Genomic DNA, 24,472 nt, shown 5'->3' on the forward strand with positions numbered 1-24,472 from the left:
TTATTTTTTATATATTTACTTTATTTATTTAATTTTTATTATTGTGCTGGGGATACACTGTGACACTTGCAAAAGTTCTTACAATATATCATAGTTGAATTCAGTGCCCCCCCCCATCATTCTCTTTTATTCCTCCTCTCCCCATCCCTGGAGTAGTTTCAACAGGTCTCATTTTTCCATTTTCATACATGATACGTAATATTTTCTCCATATTCACCCTCCTACAGCCTTCTCATATATCCTTCCCCTCCCACTGGAACAAGCCCCCCAGAGGACTTGTTTTGGCTTCTTGTTCTCTGCTTTTGAGGAAAATAATGACATTTTTGTTTGTTTAAGACTGCTATACAAGGTGTTTCATTGTGACATTTTCATGTTTATATGAATTATAACCCAAATTGGTTCATCCCCTCTATTTGTCTCCTTTCTACCTTTGTCCCGTTTTAATGTTGATTTCAACAGGTTTAAAAATTCTATATTCATAGGAAGTACATCAACCATGTTCACTTTCCTAACTTCTTTCTTTTACCTTTCCTCTCTTATATGTGACCTCCCCTTAGTGTGACCTGTTTTTCATAATATTGTTTGTATTTGTATTGGGTCTATATTCACAGATGAGAGAAAACATGCAGCCTTTGGCTTTCTGAACCTGAATAACTTCATTTAAGATGATGTTTTCCAGTTCCACCCATTTACCTGCAAATGGCAAAGATTTCATTCTTCTTTATAACCAAATAAAATTACGTTGTATATAAATACCACATTTTCTTAATCCATTCATCAGTAGTGGGGCATCTTGGCTGTTTCCATAGCTTAGCTATTGTGAATAGTGCTGCAATAAACATGGGTGTGCAGTTGCCTTTATTGTAACATGACTTACACTCCTTTGGGTATTTCCCTAGGAGTAGTATTGCTGGATCATACGGCAGTTCTATTTTTAGATTTTTGAGGAATCTCCATACTTTTTCCCATAGTGATTATACTAATGTACAATCCCACCAACAGCGTATGAGGGTTCCTTTTCCCCACATCCTCACCAACAGGTGCTGTTTGTGTTCTTGACGATAGCCATTGTAACAGAAGTGAGGTAGAGTTTGCACGTGATTTTAATTTGCATTTTTTTTTATGGCCGGGGATGTTGAGCATTTTTTCATGTGTTTTGTGGCCATTTGGACTTCTTTAAAAAAGCTCTGTTCAGTTCATTTGCCCATTTCTTCATTGGGTCATTGATCTTTGGGGGAGTTTAGTTTTTCGAACTCCCTGTATATTCTGGTTATTAATCAAGAGGGGCACAGTATTAGCATAGGTTTCCCAGTGGTGATCAATACATTTTCAAATATAGCATTAAAGAAAGCATAGAAATGTTGAGAATTGATTCCTTCAGAATCAATTAAAAAAAAAAAAACACCTCAGACATAAAAAAATGGAAAAGAGAGCCAAAGTCATGTGTGAGCCTTTCTTGTTGGGAAGATTATTTAGAGCCACAAAGTACTTGACAACAAAGAAGACTTCTTGTGAAGGAGATACTTGTTTAAAATAATTAATAATATTAAATTTACTTGCTATTTATGTAGAGCTTATTTTCAATACATTTGTTTGCTGGGTATAAATATAAATAAATTTCTGTCAAAGGGAAACAAAAAGGTAGGGTTATATCAGAAAGTTTTCAGAACTTATAAAAATAAATGACAGTATTTGTTTTAGCCATTGTGGGTAAGCTTTATACCCCTATTATGTTTATTCAAGGATGTAAAAGTGGCTAAGTAAATGTGAACAAAATGTACTTTGTTGGTTTTGCAGAGTTATGAGGAAGATTTATGAGACATGGGACCTTGCGTCAGGTTTGGAAGAAAGTAGAGTGAATGCAGAGGCGCCAGTCTACCCTAACGCGCATGGACAATCTCCAACTCACTCTTCTCAATCAGACTTTCAGATTTGCGAGTAATATGCTGCCTTTGCAAGATGAAAAGAAACTAGTGCCAAAGAGGTGTATTCTTCAATATTTGGAGTAGAGGACTCTTGAGACAATGGCGTCAAAGGTCTCCTGCTTGTATGTTTTGACGGTCGTGTGCTGGGCCAGCGCGCTCTGGTATCTGAGCATAACTCGCCCCACTTCTTCTTACACTGGTTCCAAGCCATTCAGCCACCTTACAGTCGCCAGGAAAAACTTCACCTTCGGCAACATAAGAACTCGACCTATAAACCCACATTCTTTTGAATTTCTTATAAATGAACCCAACAAATGTGAGAAAAACATTCCTTTCCTTGTTATCCTCATCAGCACCACCCACAAAGAATTTGATGCCCGCCAGGCAATTCGGGAGACATGGGGGGATGAGAACAACTTTAAAGGGATCAAGATAGCCACACTCTTTCTCCTGGGCAAGAATGCAGATCCTGTTCTAAACCAGATGGTGGAGCAAGAGAGCCAGATCTTCCATGACATTATCGTGGAAGACTTCATTGACTCCTACCACAACCTCACCCTCAAAACGCTAATGGGGATGAGGTGGGTGGCCTCTTTCTGTTCTAAAGCCAAGTACATCATGAAAACAGACAGTGACATTTTTGTAAACATGGACAACCTCATCTATAAACTTCTGAAACCTTCCACCAAGCCAAGAAGAAGGTACTTCACTGGCTATGTCATCAACGGAGGGCCAATCCGGGATGTTCGCAGTAAGTGGTATATGCCCAGGGATTTGTACCCGGACAGCAACTATCCACCGTTCTGTTCAGGGACTGGCTATATCTTTTCAGCTGATGTGGCTGAACTCATTTACAAGACCTCGCTCCATACCAGGCTGCTTCACCTGGAGGATGTGTATGTGGGGCTGTGTCTTCGAAAGCTGGGCATCCATCCTTTCCAGAACAGTGGCTTCAATCACTGGAAAATGGCCTACAGTTTGTGTAGGTATCGGCGTGTTATCACTGTGCATCAGATCTCTCCAGAAGAGATGCATAGAATCTGGAATGACATGTCAAGCAAGAAACATCTCAGATGTTAGGATTTTTACCAATGTAAATATGTTTCTTTTTCTTTTTTAAGAAATGGGGCCTAAGGTGTTGGTATTTTACAGATATCAACAGGGGAAATGAACCCATGAAGGGGTTTTGTAAAGTTTTTGCTTCCCACTCCTAGTTCCTTTCTTTGATTACCAATTTACAAATGTTAGGCTTTGGTTTTAGAAACGGTAAGTGAGCTAGAAGGACCAGATTTCATTCTCAGGTCCTCAGATATTGTTATTTATCTCAAAAAGTGACTTCTGAACAGCTCCTAGGACTTATGCACTGTGCATCTGAGAAGAAAATCTGGTTTGGGAAATGGAAATCACAGTACTGTCTTCATATCATCTCTGCAAAAATAAATAAGAAAAAAAACTCCTTTTTTGAAAACTCAGAAATGATGCACAGTCAGGAAGACACCTGTTATTAATATTGTGTGTGATTGTTACATTGAATTTTTACATATATTGCCATATAATGTATACAGTGTTTGTGTACTGACCTTGGTACTGGCAGGGAGACTATAGTGAAATAGATGGGATTTAAACTTCAGAATCAAATATTCTGTTTGTTTGGAAAACAACTCTGCTTGCTTGTCCAAGAATTAAACCTGGTCAGCAGGTGGAATGTATATAAAATGCTACTTAAACAAAATAATTTTCTTTTGCTCTTTCAGAACAAATATTACATGGTGCCTCCAAGGAGACTTTGCCAAATGTAATAATCTCACCTGCCTCCTTCCATTTAATGACACTAAGTCCATTACAGTTTCTCAGTCAGGCAGGTACATGTCTTCATGTATAGAAAAACAAGACAGTAGGAGGCCGTAGAACAAGAAACCACATTGAGAAAATACAAATTTAGGTATACATTATAATTAACATAAGCTTAGCAGTAGTGTAAGATGCCCTCCCCACACACTTGCAAAGCATGTGAGAAAGTTTTTGAGTAGCAGTATTATTGAAAGACTTGGCCTTAGTGCTGGCAGATACAATACTCTAGCATCTGAAAAAGCATACAAGTACCTTTAGCAGCAAAGTTGTTATGAGGTGTTCTCAGGACTCTGTTACTAAGTAATGAGAAGGAAGGATGGAGAAGCCCGATTTCAGACCCTATTGATAGTACCAAACTTATTGGACCATGGGAACAGGCCTCTCAGCTTCCATGTACTTCAATATGCTCACTTGTAAAATGGATGTAAAAAAGGAAAAAAAAAAAACTATCCCACAGGTACTGTGAGAGCAAATCACATTTGAGATCCTTAAATGGTGCTATGTCATGTGATGTATCATGCATTATTTATACTAAATGCTAAAATTATTAAAATAATGATAATGGTGGTCTTCAGTAGTAGTAGCATCATCATCTTCATACGAAAACCTACCAAAATAAAGATCAACTATGAACTGTCAGTCTACCTGTTTCTTCCCCAACTTTGACTTTTCCTTGACTATAAGTTAATTGTTGGGGAAGCTTTGATTTCTCTTCCATTTCTTCTGGTTTCAATGAATGAGTTAGCACTTCAGTGTGTTGTTGCATTGGTAGCCTAAGGTGTTGAAAGTGAAGGCAGTTGCCTTGCTTTTAGGAGGAACCTCTGGTAGGGGTATGTTACAGTGAGTGAAGCACATGCTTTGCAAAATGGGAAACATTTCACCTAAATTCTCTTCGAGAATTTTGAGGATGGGTGGAGCTAGTTGTTCTATCAGAAGAACAACAGGTACACAGCAAATCCTATACATTGCACATCTACCATTCCTCAGGAAAAGTCATTCTCATTCAAAGAAAGTCCCACTGCTGAAAGAGGGAACCTTTTTATTCATTTGTTTCTTAACCTGACCTCTGGAAGCCCCTGTAGAAGTTAATAGCAAACAAGGAGACAAAATGACTAAATAGACATCATAGCCTATTTCTAGAAAACACTGGATATCTCATTTCAAGCCCCAAAGTAGCCAATATGAGATAGTACTTCTTGTCCCTTTAGTATATCTTTGTCTTATTATGGCCAGCAGAACTGATGATTTTGATTACAGAACAGGTTAGGTGACCTAGGGATGGATAGAGCAGCACATAGTGAGCCACCCTCCACTGCTGTGAGCGCCAATCACTGGGAAATTCTCACGACTTCATGCTTCATTTCCCTCTCAGTCATAGGACTGAGTCAAGTCTCTGTCTCATATTATTGCCTTGCATCTACTCCATGCTCAGTCAAGCCACCTTCAGTGTCAAGGAATTGCACATTATAAACACCATAAATGTATATCTATGAATTGTTTTGTATGTGTTTGTGTATAGGGTATGATAGAACCCTAATCTTGAAAAGGAGCAACACTCAGAAAATCATATGTCTTAAAGAACTATTTCCTAACTTTTTTATGCTAGGTAGTGCCCATGTGACAAATATGTAAATAATCAAAGATCACATGTATATATTTTAAAGACTTTTTTTTTCTTCTCCCCGACTGTATGTAAAGCTAGCATCTACTTGTTATGTAACATTTTCTTCTGCATGGAGCTTGGTGAAGCAAGACCATTTGTTCAGTATTTCAATAGCCTTAAGCATGTTTACCTTTGTTTTTTGAATGTTCAAAAAATGTTTAAGTGACCAAGGAAAAGTGCTAATTTTCTACTTTTGTTAACACTATGACATGACACTGGCCAAACCATTGTAATTATTTGTTAAGTCATTCTTATTTCCCCCATTTAAAATAATGTTTCATAATAATGGCAGTATTCTAGATTGGGGGTGTAACTCAGTGGTAGAGCGCTTGCCTAGCATGAAGAGTACAGAATTAAATCTCAGCTCTGCAAAACGAATAAATAAATAAGGGCAGCATTCTACTAGAAGTCATTTGGACAATTTTTACAAAAACTCTCTGATTGCCCATTCTCCCCATCTATTTGCTCCATGCACTAGATAGCAATGGGTATCAGTAATCAGTGTCTATATTCTGAAACTTTCTTTTTAAAATTTATTTTCTGGATAAAAAGTTTTACCTTTGGTGGCTTGTTTGTGTAGCTTTTTGTTCTCTTATTTTGGAGTAGTTTCAATACATAATAATGTACTTTTAAACAACCAGAATCAAAACATGAAGATCATTTTCAATTTGGACTAAATCCAGAAGAACAAAATCCTCTGTGTGGTAAGATTTGGGGGAAACAAACTCTACCAACAAGACAAAGAAGGAGTTTTTCAACCAAATTTCTCCTACCAAGAGATAATGGAATACTTATGTACAGTGTCTGGGACTTATTTTCTACCTTTCCTTATATATGGCTTCAACAGGGGAATTGATTATGTCATTTCTTCTATAAAGGTGAAGATAGTTTTTATAAGCAGCAAAGTAACTTGTGAATGAAAGAAGTAATTTACTAGAAATGCTTGTTGGTGGTAATTGACATTTAGGTGTCTCATTATATATGAATGATTGTATTTATGTATTTATTGTTCAAAATTGTACATAGAGTTTTGCCAAAAGTAATTGTCTGTAAAAGTGCACTCTCTGGGTTTGTAGTACTACTTAGGGTTACATGGGTTGCCAATCAAGCTGCTAATCAAAATACTATTTTTTTGTATTAATGTTGTAAAACTAAAAATGACAGATGCTGAAGATGTCTTTACACTCAGTTTCTTCACCTTCCTCTTGAAATGTAAACTCGATTGAAAGCAAGATGCTAATGTACAGACCCATCTGTCCAGAGGAAGATTATGGTTCCATAAAGCTGATTTTTTAAAACCACTGGGACAAATAAACAGAAGGAGAACATATCCCATTTTGCTGCTTTTTTTGAATGAATCTCTTTGGGGAGATGTGATTATTAAAATAAGTTGATACTCACCATTTACCAAAATCTCTATAGATTCAATGTAGATAGTGGTTCAAACCATTCAGAATTCATCCACAAGAGCCCAACTTGGAGACTCTGGTCCAACAAGTAAACAAACCATGACCGTTCCTGGGCTTAGGAAGCAGGTTTTCACTTGTCCCTATTGGCCTCAGAGTTAGCCTCTGTGTTAAATCATATGGGTTGAACCCACCAACAAATTCCAGTGGAGAGGGGCATTATTGTTGATACTGTGCTTGGCAAGTTAGGTTAAATCAAAAAAAAAACTGTCATCTTTATGTTTCACCCACCTTTGGAATATTGCATACAACTTTGAAAGCTTAATAGGACTAGAAAATATCTATTCAGATGTTCTTTAGCATAAACAAGTAGATGTTGATTGCTGATGCCTAACTGTAAGCAAGAGACTAAGAACTATTTAAAAAACAAAAGTTTTTTTTAATTATCAATCTTAATTTAGCAAACAAGTCTTCATTTTTAACAGAAATATAGCATTGGATTTATTGCCCCATATTTTTAAGTTCACAAAGGTAAAGTCTTATCAGGTGAGTTGAAATATGTGAGTAAACAATGAAAACATAAAATATGCAGATTTGTATTCCATGGAACATTTTAAAAGGACCAACATCATGAACTGTGTTCTGAAAGTGTGGTCTCCTGCCCAGGATCATCATATCCATCTGGGAACTTGTTAGAAATGTAAATTCCTGGGCCCCACCAGAAACTACTCATGCATGCTGAAGCTGAGGACACTGATCTAGAACAGGGACTACTGAACTATAATGTGTGAGCTGCAGGCAGCCTGTTACCCACCAGCTAAGGACAGCTTCACAAATGAACAAATATTTGCATTATAGACCTAACAGTGAACCCCAACAAAGCAAAATGTTATTCCAATAATAAGAAGCCTATTTATCTGTTAGTAGATGTATATTGTAAAGAAACTGCTCAATTATTATTGCACCATCTTGAATTCCATCAATCTGATGGAATGTTGTTTTCTCTCTTGTTATTAAAGTTTTTTCGCATATCTACAGTTTTGCCTCTTGGACTGCAAATCTTAAAATATTTATTATCTGGCCCTTGTAGGAAAAGTTTGCCAAAGTCTGACCCAGAGAAATAAGAAAACACTGAAGAAGGTTTACATACAAAATTTCTCCAGTTATGAACAAGGAATCATATCAGTAAAGCTGTCAGAATTGCATCCATGCTGCTAGGGAAATGACAATAGTCATAATAATGAATTATGTAAAAAAAAAAAAACCAACAGCTGTATAGAGTTTTAAAATATTTCCTTTTCTCTCAGAGCGATTTTTAAAAATTATAAAAGCTTGATTCTAATTGTAACAATTATCCACAGTTTAATTAATATATTGCTTAAAGATGTGTGGGTATCAGACCTAAGAGGGTGGGTTTCATATAGCTTGATTATCATAATTACATGTGTTCTATTTTCTCATTTACTTAATTGATTGTCATAGATTTCCAGATGAATTCACACCAGTGGAAGAAAATTGAATACATTTCTAAGAGAGAGAAAAAATAACAGAAACAGAGCATTTAGAAGAGCAGTATGCCCCAGAATATAATCTGTGTAAGCATGAAAAATTGCTCCTGATAATATTTCCTTACCTCTTTGCTGTTTAAAATGGGCATTTTTGTGAAATGAAAAAGAAATGAATGAAAAAATATTATTGATGCAACCACATCTATAAAAACACTGGCTTCACTGTCTCTTCAGCCAGAGTCACCCAGTGCTCAAGAAAAATTTTCCATTTAGTTTTCCTTATTGAATCTATTAGTTTGGTACATTATGTTGACTATTTGTTATGCCTCTTGCAATGACCTCAGTCCTCACCTGGAGGAAACATGGCATAAGAGGTGATTTATTCTCTCTCTAAGGTTTATTCCAGAGCATTTACTCAGCAGTGGCTGCCTGACATGGCAGGCTGGGCAGAGTTACATGTGTGGGGGCTGTGATGAAGACTGTTTTTGTTTTTGTTTTTGTTTTTTAGCAGAGGCAAGAATGAGCTCAGCAAGCATGAGGTGAGGGAAAAAACCACTACAAGAATTTCTCCCATTCACAAAGCCTTAAATTTTCAGTGCCCATTCCTCTGTGGTATTGTTGTTTAATCCTGGCAACAGCCTTATGAATTAGATCCTACTATCTCAAATTCACAGGTTAGGAAACCAGCAACAGAGAATTTTATAATTTACACTGTGAATTCAAGCCCTGGCAAGAGGCCATGTTGGTTGCCTCTCAAAAACAAGAAGTAAACTGTATCCCCACCAGACCTCGTCAGCACGCAGTTCCTGTGGAACTCGGTGGGGATATTTTCATTTGTTTTTTGGACTGAAAATTTTATCCCTTTTAAAAATTTGAGCTATAATTTATATGGTTTAAAGTTCACTCTTTTAAAGTGGACAGTTCTATGAGGTTTCACAAGTGCATGCATTTGGGTAACCACCACCATAATCAATATAGAACAGTTTAATCACTCCCTAAAATTTTCTCATGGCTTTGTAATCAGCCCCTCCCCTAGCTTCTAGCAATCACTGGTCCCTTTCCAAACTTCTATTTTACATGACATTTGCATGTTATTTACTAGTCCTTGTATATAATGTTTAGCATATAGAAAAAATTCTTTGGATAACCCAACTCGGTACCAGAAAAAAACTGAAAAGAGTTAAACAACTTACAAGTACAGTTGAAAGATTTAGGGATTTTAATATAAGCTACCATTGATTCAAGAATATCCAAGTTTAGCGAATATTAATAAGAAGGTCAAGTCAGAAATCTATAACCCCACTCACTCAGGTCAGCCCAGCTCACTAAGAAATTCCATAGAGCCCCTCTCTCCTTCAGATCTCCCACACACATTTTGGTAGGTAGAATGATCTGTGAATCCAAGTATACATTTTTCCCTCATGGAAACAGAGGAGCCTACAGTCATTCATCACTAACCAGATCATTAAAGGGACACACCCTCTCTGCACTCAGAATTTGTCTCCACACCTGTCTCAGCACTCAAAGATGGGTTCTTCTGTATCTGCTTGTGCTTCCTTTCCATTGGTTTCCCCAATGTAAGCTGGTTCACATTTCCTTTAGGCAAATATGGCTTCACAATGACAAGCTTCTCTTCAAGCTTTATCGATAGAAACATGCCACTTGCGACAAGACACCTATATGGATGTGAGAGAAACATAGACTACAGGAGCAAAGAGAACAAGATGAGGGTGGTGCAGACTCTACAGGGTACTTTGCAGAGTGTCATGTACCTAGTAACTACCTGGGAATCTTACTGAATGCTGAATGGTAGTTCTGGGGTACAACCCAAGGTTCTGATTTTCTTGTAAGCTCTCAGGCAATCCTGATGCTGCTGGTGTATAGACTGCTGGTTGAGTGATAAGGCTCTAGAATTCAAGGCTAGAGTCTAGATGGGTATACTGACATTCATTAAGAATCTATTTGGGGCCTTACAGAGGGCTTTAGGGTACAACTTTCCAGAAGACCTTATGGGAAAAGGTTGAGATCCTAGAGGAAGAAATATACCCAGAAAGCAAAAACAATAGGAAACAAAAATATTACACTATCATTTTGGTGATTGTTATGATTTGGAGAGAAAGTGTCCCCCCAAAAGGCTCATGTATTGAGAGCTTGGTCCCCAAATGAAAAAATCTAATCATTAAGAATCAATGGATTAATTTCTTGCAGGAGTTCATAATATGAAGTAGGAAGTTAGTGGAAACTATACGGTTGGGCCTGGTTGAACAAAATAGATCTAGAGATGTACCTTTGAATATATCTTGTCCCTGGCCCCTTCCTGTCTGTCTCTTTCTGCTTCTTGGCTACCATGAAGTGAGCAACTTTGCTCTGTAACACCCTTCCACCATGATGCTCTGCCTCACCACAGCCCAGAAACAACAGAGGGAGCTGATCATGAACTGAAACCTCCGAAACTATGAGCCAAAATAAATCCTTCCTCCCTTTAACTCACTTTTCTCAGGTATTTATCACAGCAACAGAATAGTGTGCTCCAGTTCCCAGTAGCCAAATACAGGATTCTGTTAAAGTTGGAGCTCATGACCTAGCTCTAGGTGAAAGGCAGGCCTGATGGTTTCATCTTCACACTACCACTTACTAAAACAAAAAGTGGGTCTGCTATATAGCACAAAAAGGAAATAAAACAGGTGAAGCATGTATGGATAGGCTCTAGGGCATGGAGACAACAGGAGACTAAAAGGAAAGCAGCAGAGAAAGCCAAACTAGTCTGTCACATGTGGACACATAGTCACTCCCTCACATGCCATGTAAATGTGGCCAATTCATTGTCATAGAATATGACCATTCAGATTAATAATTGGGCCACTGGGAGGACCAATATTTAGGATGGGAGAAAGGAATTTTGTTTGGAGCATGAAAAAAAAAAAAAAACAACTAAGTAGTCCCTCCAAGAGAAAGGAATTGTCACAATTTGGGGTTTGAGAAATCCAGGAGCCAGAGAAATAAAGTAGCTTTTCCAATGTAGAAAATTAGTAACTAGAGAGATAGTTCTCAAACTCTAGGTTTTTTTGACTGGAGTCCAGTGCTTTTTATTTCATTATGTCATATTGCTATCCATTCCAGTTGCAATTCTGTGAAACAAAGTAGAAGAAAATTCTGGCTTCAAAGGTTAGAATCAGCAGTAATATACAAGGTCACATGGGCAGTCAGGGCTTATAATAACAGACAAATACAGAAAGTCAGCATAAAAAAAAGATCTGGAGTCAAGATATTCAGCCCAAAGAATATACAAATAGCTGAGGCAACAGGGTCAGAATCCAGGCAAGGCTGGAGAAGGAGGTTTAGGGCATCCATCAGGATTAATAATACCGAATGGCAAAGCACAGAGAACCTGATTTTCAGGCAAAGCTTTCATCCAGGGATACTTCTAATCACTGTGAATTACGTTGACTATAGGACTTGCAGAGGAAGGACTTTGCCTCTGCTTTGGAATCTAGAAATAACCTAAGTCAGAGGAGGCCACACATAAGTGTTTTTCCACAAAACATAAAGTACACTTTGCAATGGCTTTGCATGCACTTTTTATTTCCAATGCAAATAAAAGGAAGTAAAAATGACTCTGAAGTAACAAAGAAGAAGAGTCAGCAATTGAGACAGAATTTTTTTTTAATGCTTTAAATTTTATTTATTTTTTATTTTTTTCTTTTATTATTCATATGTGCATACAAGGCTTGGGTCATTTCTCCCCCCCTGCCCCCACCCCCTCCCTTACCACCCACTCCGCCCCCTCCCTCTCCCCCCCACCCCCTCAATACCCAGAGACTGAGAATTTTTAAGACTGTGAGCAGGGCTCAGGAGGAGCAGGGAAGTAACAGCAGAAAGCAGGAATGCAGGGCAGGAGGGAGGAGTCACTTGTTTTGGATTGTGCTGACCAGTATTCCTGTTTTTTCCTGTTATGAAAAGTATCTATCAGGGTTTTTAATTCACTTTCCATCAAATGGTCTTCCAGCTAGAAGAAGGATGGGGAGGTATTCCCCAGAGGCAGACACCAATCCATGCGTCTTTCTATGGTAATATATTTGTCAAATCATATTTTTTACTTACTGACTTGACTTGTTTTGCTTGTGTTTGTTTTGCTTTGCTTTCTTATTATATTCAGGTGGTTCTGATGCCCACAGCAGAGCGTTACTTTCAGATGTGCTGTAGGTTGGACCCCAGAGGTTAGGCCTGTTTGGATTTTCCAAGGGCATTCATTAAGAGATAATCGAAATTCCTGCCATTTTAAGTAAAATAGGAGGGTTTGGGATACTTTTCACAGTACTGGAAGGACGTTACAACCTAAAACAATTCACTTTAAAAACTAGCTTTAAAGTACAAATAATGAGATTCACATTAGATTTCTGATAAACTATAAAAATCAATTTCAATTGAGAAAGCTGTCATTTTGCTTTATTACCCCTGCGTAGACGGCAGAAGGTTGATGGAAGCCTGTGGAGGCATTCTCACTCATTCAACTGTTCCTCATAAATATTCCTTGAAGACTGACAAAGGACCAGACACAAGATATCACCACAAGATATCACCACATTTAGGAACTGATTGTCCAAAATTCTTTTTGAAGCTAAGCTCCTTTGTACCAATATTGAAAATCAGAATAATTTTTTTAAATTCCTAATCCATTGATGCCTTCCTAAGTAGTACTCCACTCTAGTAGGTCTTATGATCCAGGCTTACCAAGCCAGAACTTTTCATCATTTTATCTCTGGGATCAGCATTTTTATTCTTTTATGAATTAATTTAATGGATTAGAATATGAGCTACATTAGTATCTGCTAAGCAGAAAAGAAGAATAGTAATGCATTTGTAGTCCTGTATGTTTGAGTCTGTCAGACACTAAACTCACTCCCATTGCTCAGCTCAACCAAGAACAACTAAGTTTAACTTACATTTTGTGGTGATTCTTTCACTTCTTTGAACAAATGGAATATTATACAGAATTCTATATAGAATTATTTAATTCTGAATATTAATAAATCTGGAATTTAATTCTATGCAGAATTAAACTCTCGACAGGTTTAATAATATAAAATAAAAATATATTTTGTGAAATTAAGGGAAGCATATTGCACAATGGGCAACAGTATTTGCTGAAGAGCTCTAGGTGAGCAGACCTATACCAACTCCTATCCTGGAGGAGTCATCTATATCCAATCTAAGTTCATGGCCATAAAAGTGGAGCTGGGCATGGTGTGAACTCTCCAGACCATTCAGCAACTGCCCCACTAAGGCTGAGGCATTTCTTACTTAGCTTTATTGAATGCCACATATATGTTCAATCAGAGCTTATTTGAATCTTCTCTTTGATACAAGGTAGAGCATCTGGCTGACCTTCCTACCCCACACTTGCCATTCTATCCAAATCTCAAGGCCTAAGTCAAATGCAACTCACTCGTGGGGTTCTTTTTTTATACTTCATCACTAAATCTTCTATTTTGAAGGCTGTGAGACTTCTCAATTCATTTGGTGATGCCATTTAATCTCTCCAATACGAGGAGCACCAATACCATGCTGGTCACAGATATCCTGTGGCATCAATCCAGTGCTGTAAGAGGATTTACCAGATCATCATTCTTCTTGGTTAAAGAGCTGATGAGTTTCTTTGGAATAGGTCAAAGCATTGATCACCAACTTTGGACTTTGCAGACGTTATCTATCTCTCCCCAAATCTGCCCTTTTTTTTCCAATTTTCACATCTCAGTATTTGGGCCCTCCCATCCCAGTTGTTCATGCTGAAACTCTGGAAACAGGCACCCGCCTTGACATCTGCTTCCATCTCACTCCAAGGGTCCATCACTAGTTCTTTAATTCTATTCATGTTACATGTTTTGACTACAGTAGTCGTTTGCTAGATCATCTCTCTAATCACACTGCCCCTCTTCCAATCCCTCACCCACATAGCAGCCAGTGAGGACTATTTAGGGCAAAAATTAGACCACATTACCCCGGTACTTAAACCATTTCATTGATTTTTCCAGTACATCTGTACAAAATACATAATCTTTAATATGGCCTGCCAGGTCTTATTCAATGGGATCTCTGACTATGTTTGCATTCTCACCTCATGCCCCCAAACCTTCCTCATATTCCAGACACTGTGGCTGACCCTCTTTTCCATGCCTTACCCTCTCCTTCCTCAGGACCTCATCTTTGCTCTACCTATGCAATCTTAACCTCTCACAGTTCTCCCTTCCCGTGGACTTTGCTAACTTACTCTACTCCTAGAACCTGGTGTAGGTATCATTCCTCAGAGAGACCTTTCTAGGCTCTTCCATCTGAAATTACTCCCTTTATCACTCATTTGCATAGTACCTTATCACACTTTTTTATCGTATTTATCAAAATTGCTGAAAGTCAGCCTCCCTTTTTAGACTACAATCTCCATGAAGGCAGGACCATATCCAAATTATATGTCCAGCACCAAATGCTTACTGAATAAAGCATTTGTGGAATAACTTAGTCAACTAAGTTCCCTCTATCTCAAGGGAAATACCAAAAATCCTACATAGTTCTCAAAACAAAGTTAATTTTCCATCATTCTCATTTTCCTTTGAACTTATTCCATCCTTTAAAAGTATGCAAACCTAATTTAACAAATTTCAATATTCAGATGCACACCCATCTACCTGTGACTTACTTAATTCCACAGATAGGGACTACACTTGTTCCCAGTCCTTTCTGGATAAATCACTGGCTTTCTCTAGCTACTAGAAAATAATTTCAATCTGTTCCCTGGTTTTCTATTTTGTCCATAAGCCCCCTCCTGAGACATGTAATCTTTCTAACACTTGGAGATCTGATTTCAATGTTTCCTCCCAGTTGTTTTTAACTGGGACACTGCATAATGGAGGCCCAGTGCCATTGTGGGCATTACTTAGCCTTTGGGAAGGTGTGCCCTGCTTTCCCCATCTCTCTCATCTCCCTGTGCTCAGTTCCCACTGAGCACATATTCTCTCTTATCTCTGCACTTTTCACATTTTATCCTCTCTGCTTAAAATTCTACCTCTCTCCTCCCTCTTGCATTCTTCCACTTGTTCACCTGGTACCTGCTTCTCAATCTATAGTTCCCAGCTCTGAAGACCTTCCTTCTGGAAACCTTGCCTGATGCCTGATGCTCTTCTCCACATCATTCTAAACTACAAGCTTGTTATTTGCTTCCTAAGCATTCTGTCTTTCTAAATCTGACAGTCACACTTCAGAGTAATTGCCTGTATACCCATCTGTATCTAGTACCCAGACAAAGCCCCATGAGGCAAGAGTTACACCTCTCTTCATTTGTATTCAGCCAGTCAGGTACTATTTAACAAGTGTCCACTGGCATCTATTTTGTGTCAGACACCATCCTGGGCACTGAAGAAATATCAATAAATAAACAGACAAAAAGCATCTGTTATTATCATTTTGATTTGTTCACATGTAATCCTTTGGTCAGTTCTTAGAACAATCCTGAGTACTTAGAATGTGTTCTAATAGGTACTAATTCATTCATTAATTCACCAAATATATACTAAGCACTTTCTGTAGGCCAAACATTGTGCTAAGAGCTGGGAATACAGTATTGTACAATGTTAATTCAACCATAGTGTCATAGAGCTTATGGTGTAGTGGAGGAGACAAATTCCAAACTAATGAACACACAAGTAAATAACATTTCACTACCTTTCAGAGAGTTATTTATTTTATGCCCTGCTTTTTAACTTCAGGTCTTCACTGGGGCACAGGTCAACAAAATATGTCCCACCATTATTTACTCTACAGAAGGAGCTTCCATCTGAACTGGAATTTCAACCACTAGTCTATTTTCTGTCACTTATATATATATAAATAATGTGTTAGTCAAAAAAAAAAACCAGCCATGTCCCTTTACTTACAAATTTTCTATGGATGCTTTCATGCTAAAATTGTCAAAATTGAGTATTTGCAACAAAGAGCATTTTCCCAAAAAGTTTAAATATTTATCATTTGGTTCTTTACAAGAATGTTATTCAACTTCTGTGTTAGGGGCTAACAAATTTTATTGGGTTTGGTCATCAATTCTTTAATGAAATAAGATGGTAGAGACTGAATCAAAATATAAAGGAACAGAAAAAGAGAATAGACTAGAATCTATTCCATCTTGAACTGCAATTTCTACCACAAATGAATTTTCTGTTTCTACAGTTTTCCCTATTCCAGACATTCCATAACTCAGGGCCTACACTTTGAGCCACTTCACCAGCCCTTTTTTGTGATGATTGTTTTTGAGATAGGGTCTCCTGAACTACTTGCCAAAGCTGGCTTTGAACCGTGATCCTCCTGATTTCTGCTTCCTAAGTAGCTAGGATTACAGGGGTGAGCCACCACCACCTGGCTTGTGTGGCCTTTCTTATCTGGAGTTTTTGCTTAACATAATGTTTTGCAATCCATGCATGTTGTAGCCATAAAAAATTTCATTCTCTTGTGACTGAATGTGTCCCAATGTATAACTATGCTACAGTGTCTGTACATTATTCTTAATGTTCCCTACAATCCTTTCTTAATCTCTATAGCTCTGGTAGTAATGTCTCTCCTTTTAATCTTGATTTTGGTAATTTATATCTTTCCCTTTTATTCATGATCATTAAAATAAAGTTTTATCAATTTTGTTATCTTCACAAAGATACAAGTTTTAGCTTCATTGGCCTTTTCCCTGTGGCTTTTAGTTCCCTGTTATATTTCTTGCCACCATGGTCTGCATTATTTCATCTTTCTGCTTACTTTGTTTTAATTTTTTCAAGTTTCTTTTGATAAAGGTTAGATTATCAATGTCAGACCTTCCTTCTATTTTAATATATGCTAATTTGGGCTCTATATTGCCCTTGAGTCACGGTGTTAGCCGCACCTCATAATTCTTACATACTGCATTTTTGTTTTTATTAACTTCAAATAATACTTGAAATAATCCTTTGTGATTGCTTTCATTGACTCATATTATTTAGAAGTGTGCTGTTTCATTTTTTAAATGTTTGAGGATTTCTCAGTATTTTTCTATGGCTAATCTCAGTAAAATTGCACTGTGGTTGGCAAATCATTTCATTTTTTTAAATTCATGGTGTTTTGTGGCCAAGCATATGATCTATCCTGGAAATTATCTCATGTGTTCTCAAAAAGAACTCTTATTTTGTTCTTTTTTAAAAAGTAATTCTTCCCTCTTTATTAATATTCTCTTTCCAGTGAAATAATGGTTTCATAGTTTCCTTTACCTTTTTTTTTCTTTTTTCTTTTTGGTGGTACTAAGGGTTGAACTCAGGACCTTGCTCTTGCTAGGCAGACACTCTAACATTTCTGTCACTCCACCAGTACTTTTAGGCTTTGGTTATTTTTGAGATAGGGTTTTGCCTTATGCCTGAGCCAGCCTGGATCACAGTCCTCCTAGTTGTGCTTCCCATGTAGCTGAGATGATAGGCACATACCACCACACAAAGCCACTAGCTGTGATTAGGACACACACACTTATTGTCTAGGCTGGTCTCAAACTACAATCCTCTTGACTGCCACCTCCCAAGTAACTAGAATTACAGGTTTGAGCCACCACAGCCAGCCTTTTTTACTTTCTTTTTTTATAGTAATTTTCCACAGAATTTTAGTTTTATTTCTTTACTATACACATTAGAAGAAATTGACATAATAGACATCTACAGAGTATTTCACCCAACAACCTTGCATTTGTTTCTGAAGCTCATGAAACTTTCTCCAAATTAATCATATTTTAGGACACAAAGCAAGTCTCAACAAATTCCCTGTATTGTATCAGATCACAACAGAAAAAAACTAGACATCAAGAACACAAGAAACCTCAGAAAATATTCCAACACATGGAGACTGAACAATACACTGCTGAATGACTGGTGGGTGACTGAAGAAATAAGGGAAGAAATCAAAAAGTTCCCAGAGTCTAATGAAAATACAACCTTCCAGAATCTGTGGGTCACAGCCAAGGCTGTGCAAAGAGGAAAGTTTATAGCTGTAAGTGCCTACATTAAAAAAACCAGAGACTTCCGAAATAAACCACCTAATGATACACAAATTTTACATAAAAAGATTGTGAATTTTCTAGTGCTCTTGAGAGCAAATTATCTTCTCTCCCCCTTCCTGACTGAGTCTTTCAGTCCATTTGATGGAAGTCTAATTGTATCTGGCTCTGGAGCAATGTCTGAGGATGGGGAGAAAGGGGTGTTTGGAGATCCAAGCTGAGTCTCTTGTCAATTTGCCAGTCTCATGCCATCACCTATTGCAGCTTTCTTCTCTTCCGGCTCCCCAGTGCTTACAGTCTATAGTTAATGTTCAGAAGCAGGCTTTTGCCAGACGTCTTCACCGACAGAAGATTCTGGGGTCAGCAGTGACTTGGAGGTCTTCACTGCTAAGGACCCCGTGTTTATTCAGTCCAGGGAAGGTCCTTGTTCAAAGGCAGCCATATGGAGCACATCAGCTTTCTCTGATGAGGTTCCAGCAACTTTCCCCAGGGAGAAGCACACCGGAAATTATACACCATTCACCACAGGTTTTGTGGTGCAGATTACTTTTCCTTCCCTCAGGGAGGGGGTAGCACTCCTGCTCCGTGAGGAGGGAGAAGGGGCTCTTGGGCAGGTGCAGTGGGGATCACAGGGCCTCTGTGCACAGGAGGGTAGCAGGACTACTGTCCCCCTCAGCGTAGTGGAGTGTGGAGTATGTTGGCTTCCTGGTGCTGAATAGCATTGCTGGCTGCCCATGGGGCAACAAAGTGTGTGGGTGTAGGCTTTCTAGTGTCCATGGAGAAGCAAGGCCCTGAGCCTACTTGTGCATGGATGCAGTTTCCCGGGTGTTTCGGGGCCTGGGGTGGCGGGTCACAGAGCAAGGAGGAATGTGGAGCTCAGAGCCTGTCTGTGTGTAGGGAAGCAAGACTTACCCATGGAGCATGGAGGAGTGGAACGACAGAGCCTTCAGGAACCGGGAATCAGGAGTGCTGACCTACGAACTATTTTTTCATGAAGTTAGTTGCTTCTCTGTTTGTGGGTTCAAAGAGAACTCTGCTTCTCATTGGTTATGGAACTCTGTGGATGTCTTTGGGCTTCTCCCAGTGGCTTCCTTCTTTCTGGTTGTGAGGCTCCAGGATTAGGGTATGTCAACAGTCCACCATCTTGCCCAGCTTCCTTATCCCTTATCTTTTACTTTTTCAGACATGGATTTCTCTGGCTTTTTAAAACATACTTATAATACCTAATCTATGAACTTTTTACCTAGTAAATGCAGTATCTGGGCTTCTTCAAGACATTTGCTATTGACTGTTTTTATTCCTCTAATGAGGACATATTTCGGTTTCTTCACATGTCTGATAGATTTATTGAAACTCTAAATTTTAAATAATATAATATACCAATTCTAGAAATCAGATTTTTCTGCTTGCCCCCCACCCAGGTTGTTGTTATTGATACTGATGTTTCTCATGGTGATGGTTATATGTGTTTCATGATTTTCCCAGACCAACTTTGTAAAACCTGTATTCTTTTTGGTGTGAAATCAATGAAGTCTCTAATCAGTAAGGTTAATGGCCAGCTAGTGATTAGACAAAACTTTCCTTAAACACCTTGGATCAATAAATTTTTTACTCTTTGCCAAAGGAGGGAGGAAGTCTATGTTTTCAAGGCTCTAGCAGACAAGGTACAACACGACTCTGCCTTAACCTTCACTTTCTGCTTGCACAGGAATTGAAAGCTAGAGTTGAGGCCATCAAGCCTTTTCACATCTTCGTTGAGCATATTCACAGTCTCATACATGTGCATGGCCTTTCAGCTTCCCAGGAATATGTCAGAGTTTTTCAAACCCTCTCATGATATCATTCTCTAGGTTTTCCTTTCAAGATTTTTTTGCCAGCGTCTTGTTAATTAAAACATAGGCAGCTATATTATTAAATAATTCCCACTTATTGTTTTTAACACATGCTTTGTGGGCAAGACTGCTTCTATAGAATGATAGCTATATTAAGCTCAGTAAATACAAACCTGAGAGTGGAACTGATTGGCAAGATGACAAACAGGGTAAAGAGTAACAATTTCCTGGTAATGGGGCAGAGAGTTTTAAACCTGTTAGGCCTTCTCCAATGGCTTCTAGGCTTCTGGTTTCCTCAGATACTGTAATGAGCCATGAGGTCATTGGTTTTCAAGACTATTGCAGAACTAGGAAGAGGGGAACAGAACTGGGCATATTAAAACCTGAAAAACTACCTGTTTCCATCAAGATTTATTTCTTAAATACTCCTCAGATTGTTGTAAGCCTGTAGCTCATTAAAATCATTCTAAAAATGTTAACTTTCACAGTTGACAGCCTTTATACTTTCAGAGGTCCTTATTCTACTATTCTAGAAAATGATTATTGACAGTTTTTTAATTCACTCACTCATTTACATAGTAACTGATAAGTGAATGCTTTTTAATTCAACAAATATTTATTGTGTGTCAAAATCTTATTGTTCTGAATATAGTAAGATTAGAGAGGGAGGAAGGAACAAGATGGCAGAATGCTGACATCCGTATAGCCCAGTAGTAACTAACTACCCTGAAAAAGGAAGATCAGAGGACCCCAAAAGTCACCCATGGGGTCCCATAACCAGCAAGAAGCTAAGCCCTCTTTGAATCCACAAATAGAGAAGCAACTAACCATGGAAGAATGACTCACAGCTCAACACTCCAGATCACCCACCGCTGAAGTCACTGGGTGGCTCCAGGCTCCATCACTTGGTGCTCCCTTGGCAGTAAGTCCTGCTTCCTAGCACATATAGAAACTCAGAACTCCACACTCCCCCCAGCACAGGACCTGCTACCTTCACCCTGAAATTCCAGGGAAACTGGCACTCCTGTGCAAGCAGAATCCCCGGTTCCCACTGCTCCATAGGTAACAGAAGGTCCAAACCAGCAAGCTCAGTTTCCCCAGAAGCAACACCACAGAACTGGGCTTCCTGAAGCCTGTATGGGAGATCAGCCCAGGAACTCCTCCTGCTCATAGACTCAATTCTTCTGAGCTTGAGCCAGCAGCAGAACCACTGAACTGTGCTTCTGAAGCCCGTGAGGGAGATCAGGCCCCAAAACCCTTGCTGCTCACAGAATTGGCTCTTCTGAGCCAAGCCAGCAGAGCCTTCAAACTGAGATCCCAGAAGCCCATGCATGAAATCAGGCCCCAGGGCTCCAACTTCCCAAAGGTTTGGTCCCCCTGTGCTTGTAGCACTATTGCACTACCCTCCTGGAGCCCATTCCCAGAAAGCAGGCTCCAGAAACGCCTGCTGTCCAAAGGATTAGTACCTGCCCCCCAGCAGTTGCCATGCCCCTGGGTGGCCCAGGGTGAGCAAGCAAGCCTCAGGGCCCAAGCTACCTGCAGACTTGGGTACCCTGCACCTGCAGCAACTGCTGTGGCTCCTGAAAGCTCAGGCCCCAATGCAAGTACACCCTCTGCTGCCTTGTGAGCACCAGACAATTCAAGCCCACAGGCTCTGCTGCCCCAAGGAACCCTCAACTTGCTACTCAGTGCCAGGAGCCTGCCACCACACACTCAAGTGAAACTCAGGCTCCAGGCTTTGCTATTTTTTTGCCACCAGGAGGCTTCCCTCCCCACAGAACACAGAGGCCCAGCACTCCCTACTGTCTCTGACAAGAAAGCCCTTGCTACCCCAACCAAAGAACAAGAACACCAGATTCCCCACTGAGGAGAGGAAAGCTATAATCTGCCACACTGCAGGTGGCACCAGAAGCCCTGTTCCCCAAGTACACAGAAGCCCAGAGCTTCACACTGCACCTCCCTGCAGAAGAGTCATGTCTCTCCTGCCCAAGAGATGGAATCCCAGCTCTTCCACTGAGTGGCAATCTGCTACTTTGCCGGTGCTAGGAGGCCTGGTCCTCACAGTGCACAGAGACTCAACACTCCCCACTGTGACTGCAAGAGAGCCCTGCACCCCCATCAAAGAGCAGGTACTCCAGCCCCCTCAAAGGAGAGAAAAGAGGTAATCAGCACCACAACAAGAACCCTGTGAGAGGTAACATATCCAGCATACCACTCTCTGAGGAACATTGCTAGAGCACCATGAGAGAAAAACACCCACAAAAACCCAACTATAGGGGCATAAGAGACTAAAACCCTAAACAAAAACAACTCCAGATGCATGAATTTCAACACAGAATAAAACAGTAAGACAACCACTCTCCATCAAAAGCCAATTCTACCACTAAGGATCCAAACACCTGTGTAGAGGAAGATCTATCAAATAATGAATTCCAAAAAAAATAGTAAAAATGATTAATGACCTCAAAGAAGAAACACAAAAGTTAGTATTTGACCTCAAAGAGAATACAAACAAACAGATGGATGAAATTAAGAAGACTATCAAGGATATGAAAGAGGAAATCAATAAAGATATGGAAACCCTGAAATATAATCAATCTGAAATAAACAACTTAATATCCCAAATAAATATTGCAATTGAAAGGTTGGCAAACAGAGTGGAGCAAGTTGAAAACAGTGTATCAGGAATGGAAGACAAAGTAGAGGAATTAGACCAAACAGTAAAAGATCATGAAAGTATGCTAAGAAAATACAAATGGAACATGCAAGAAATCTGGGACACCATGAAAAGACCAAACCTAGGAATCATGGGGGTAGAAGAAGGAGAAGAGATACAAAATAAAGGCACTGAAAACCTATTCAATAGAATAATAGCAGAACAATTCCCTAACCTTGAGACTGAGAGAGTCACCCAGGTGCAGGAAACTTACAGAACACCACACAGACAGGACCAAAAAGAAAACACCTCCAGACACATCATAATCAAAACACTCAGCACACAGAACAAAGAAAGAATTCTGAAAGCTGCAAAAGAGAAAAGACAAGTCACATATAAAGGCAAACCCATTAGAATAACAGAAGATTTCTCAACTCGAACTCTAAATAAAAGATGGTCATGGAAAGAGATAATTCAGTCCCTGAAAGAAAGCAACTGTCAACCCAGACTAGTCTACCCGGCAAAACTATCCTTCCTAATTGAAGGAGAAATTAAAACCTTCCACAGAAAGGAAAAACTAAGGGAATTTGTGACCACCAAGTCACAAGTATCTACAGAAGTTACTTAAAGGACTTTTAAATATAGAATAAGAAAGTAGAGTGAGAAAGGAAGACCCAAGAAAGAATAAACTCTTTTGACCAAGCAGACCAGTAAACAGGAAATAGGTAAAACCAAACAACAGGGAAATAAGAATGACTGGAAACAAACACCTCTCAGTATTAACACTGAATGTAAATGGCCTTAATGCTTCAACCAAAAGACATATAATTGCAAACTGGGTTAAAAAACAAGACCCAACCATATGTTGCTTACAAAGAGACTCATCTCATTGAAAAAAATAAACACTGGCTTAGAGTCAAAGGCTAGAAAAAAGTTTTCTAGGTGAAGGGACACCATAAACAAGCAGGAGGAGCCATACTCATATATGATAAAGTAGACTTCAGACTAAAATCAATCAGAAGAGACAACGATGGTCACTTCATATTAATGAAAGGAACAATACCTCAAGAGGAAATATCAGTCCTTAACATATATGCACCAAACACAGGGGCACCCATTTACATTAAAAACTCTAATGGCCCAAATACACTGATAGACACTAACACAGTGATAGTGGAAGATCTAAATATCCCACTGCCCCCAGTAAATAGGTCATCCAGACAAAAGATCAGCAAAGAAACTTCAGAGTTACTCCACATATTAGAATAAATACACATGGTTGATATCTACAAAGTATTCCATCCAACAACTAGGCATAAACATTCTTTTCTGTAGCTCATGAAACTTTCTCCAAAATAGGTCATGCTTTAGGACACAAAGCAAGTCAACGAATTCAAGAAAATCGAAATAACCCCTCCGCATCATATCAGACCACAGTAGAATAAAACTAGATGTCAACAGCAAAAGAAACCCCAGAAAATACTAAAACACATGGAGACTGAATACCACACTGCTGAAAAACCAATGGGTGACCAAAGTAATAAGAGAAGAAACCAAAAATCTCCTGGAATCCAATGAAAATGAAA

At 38.9% G+C, this 24,472-nt stretch overlaps 1 protein-coding gene across 3 annotated transcripts in view; it reads left to right on the plus strand.

Annotated features, from left to right (window-relative positions):
• Window positions 1-24,472, plus strand: part of B3galt1 (beta-1,3-galactosyltransferase 1) — a 466,025-nt gene that overhangs the window by 391,618 nt on the left and 49,935 nt on the right. The window contains exon 4 of one of the 3 annotated variants that reach the window (XR_012447244.1): window positions 1,798-1,811. The exons of 1 other annotated variant lie outside the window; for it this stretch is intronic. Coding sequence is in view for 1 of the 2 variants with exons in the window: in XM_074071023.1 (XP_073927124.1) it covers window positions 2,025-3,005 (981 nt within the window). In the remaining variant the exon portion in view is untranslated. Of the gene's footprint in view, window positions 1-1,797; window positions 6,770-24,472 lie in introns of those variants that run through there. One more of the 3 variants, XM_074071023.1, reaches the window with a different exon arrangement.

Source organism: Castor canadensis, chromosome 4 (genome assembly GCF_047511655.1).
Source record: "Castor canadensis chromosome 4, mCasCan1.hap1v2, whole genome shotgun sequence".
Lineage (NCBI taxonomy): Eukaryota > Metazoa > Chordata > Mammalia > Rodentia > Castoridae > Castor > Castor canadensis.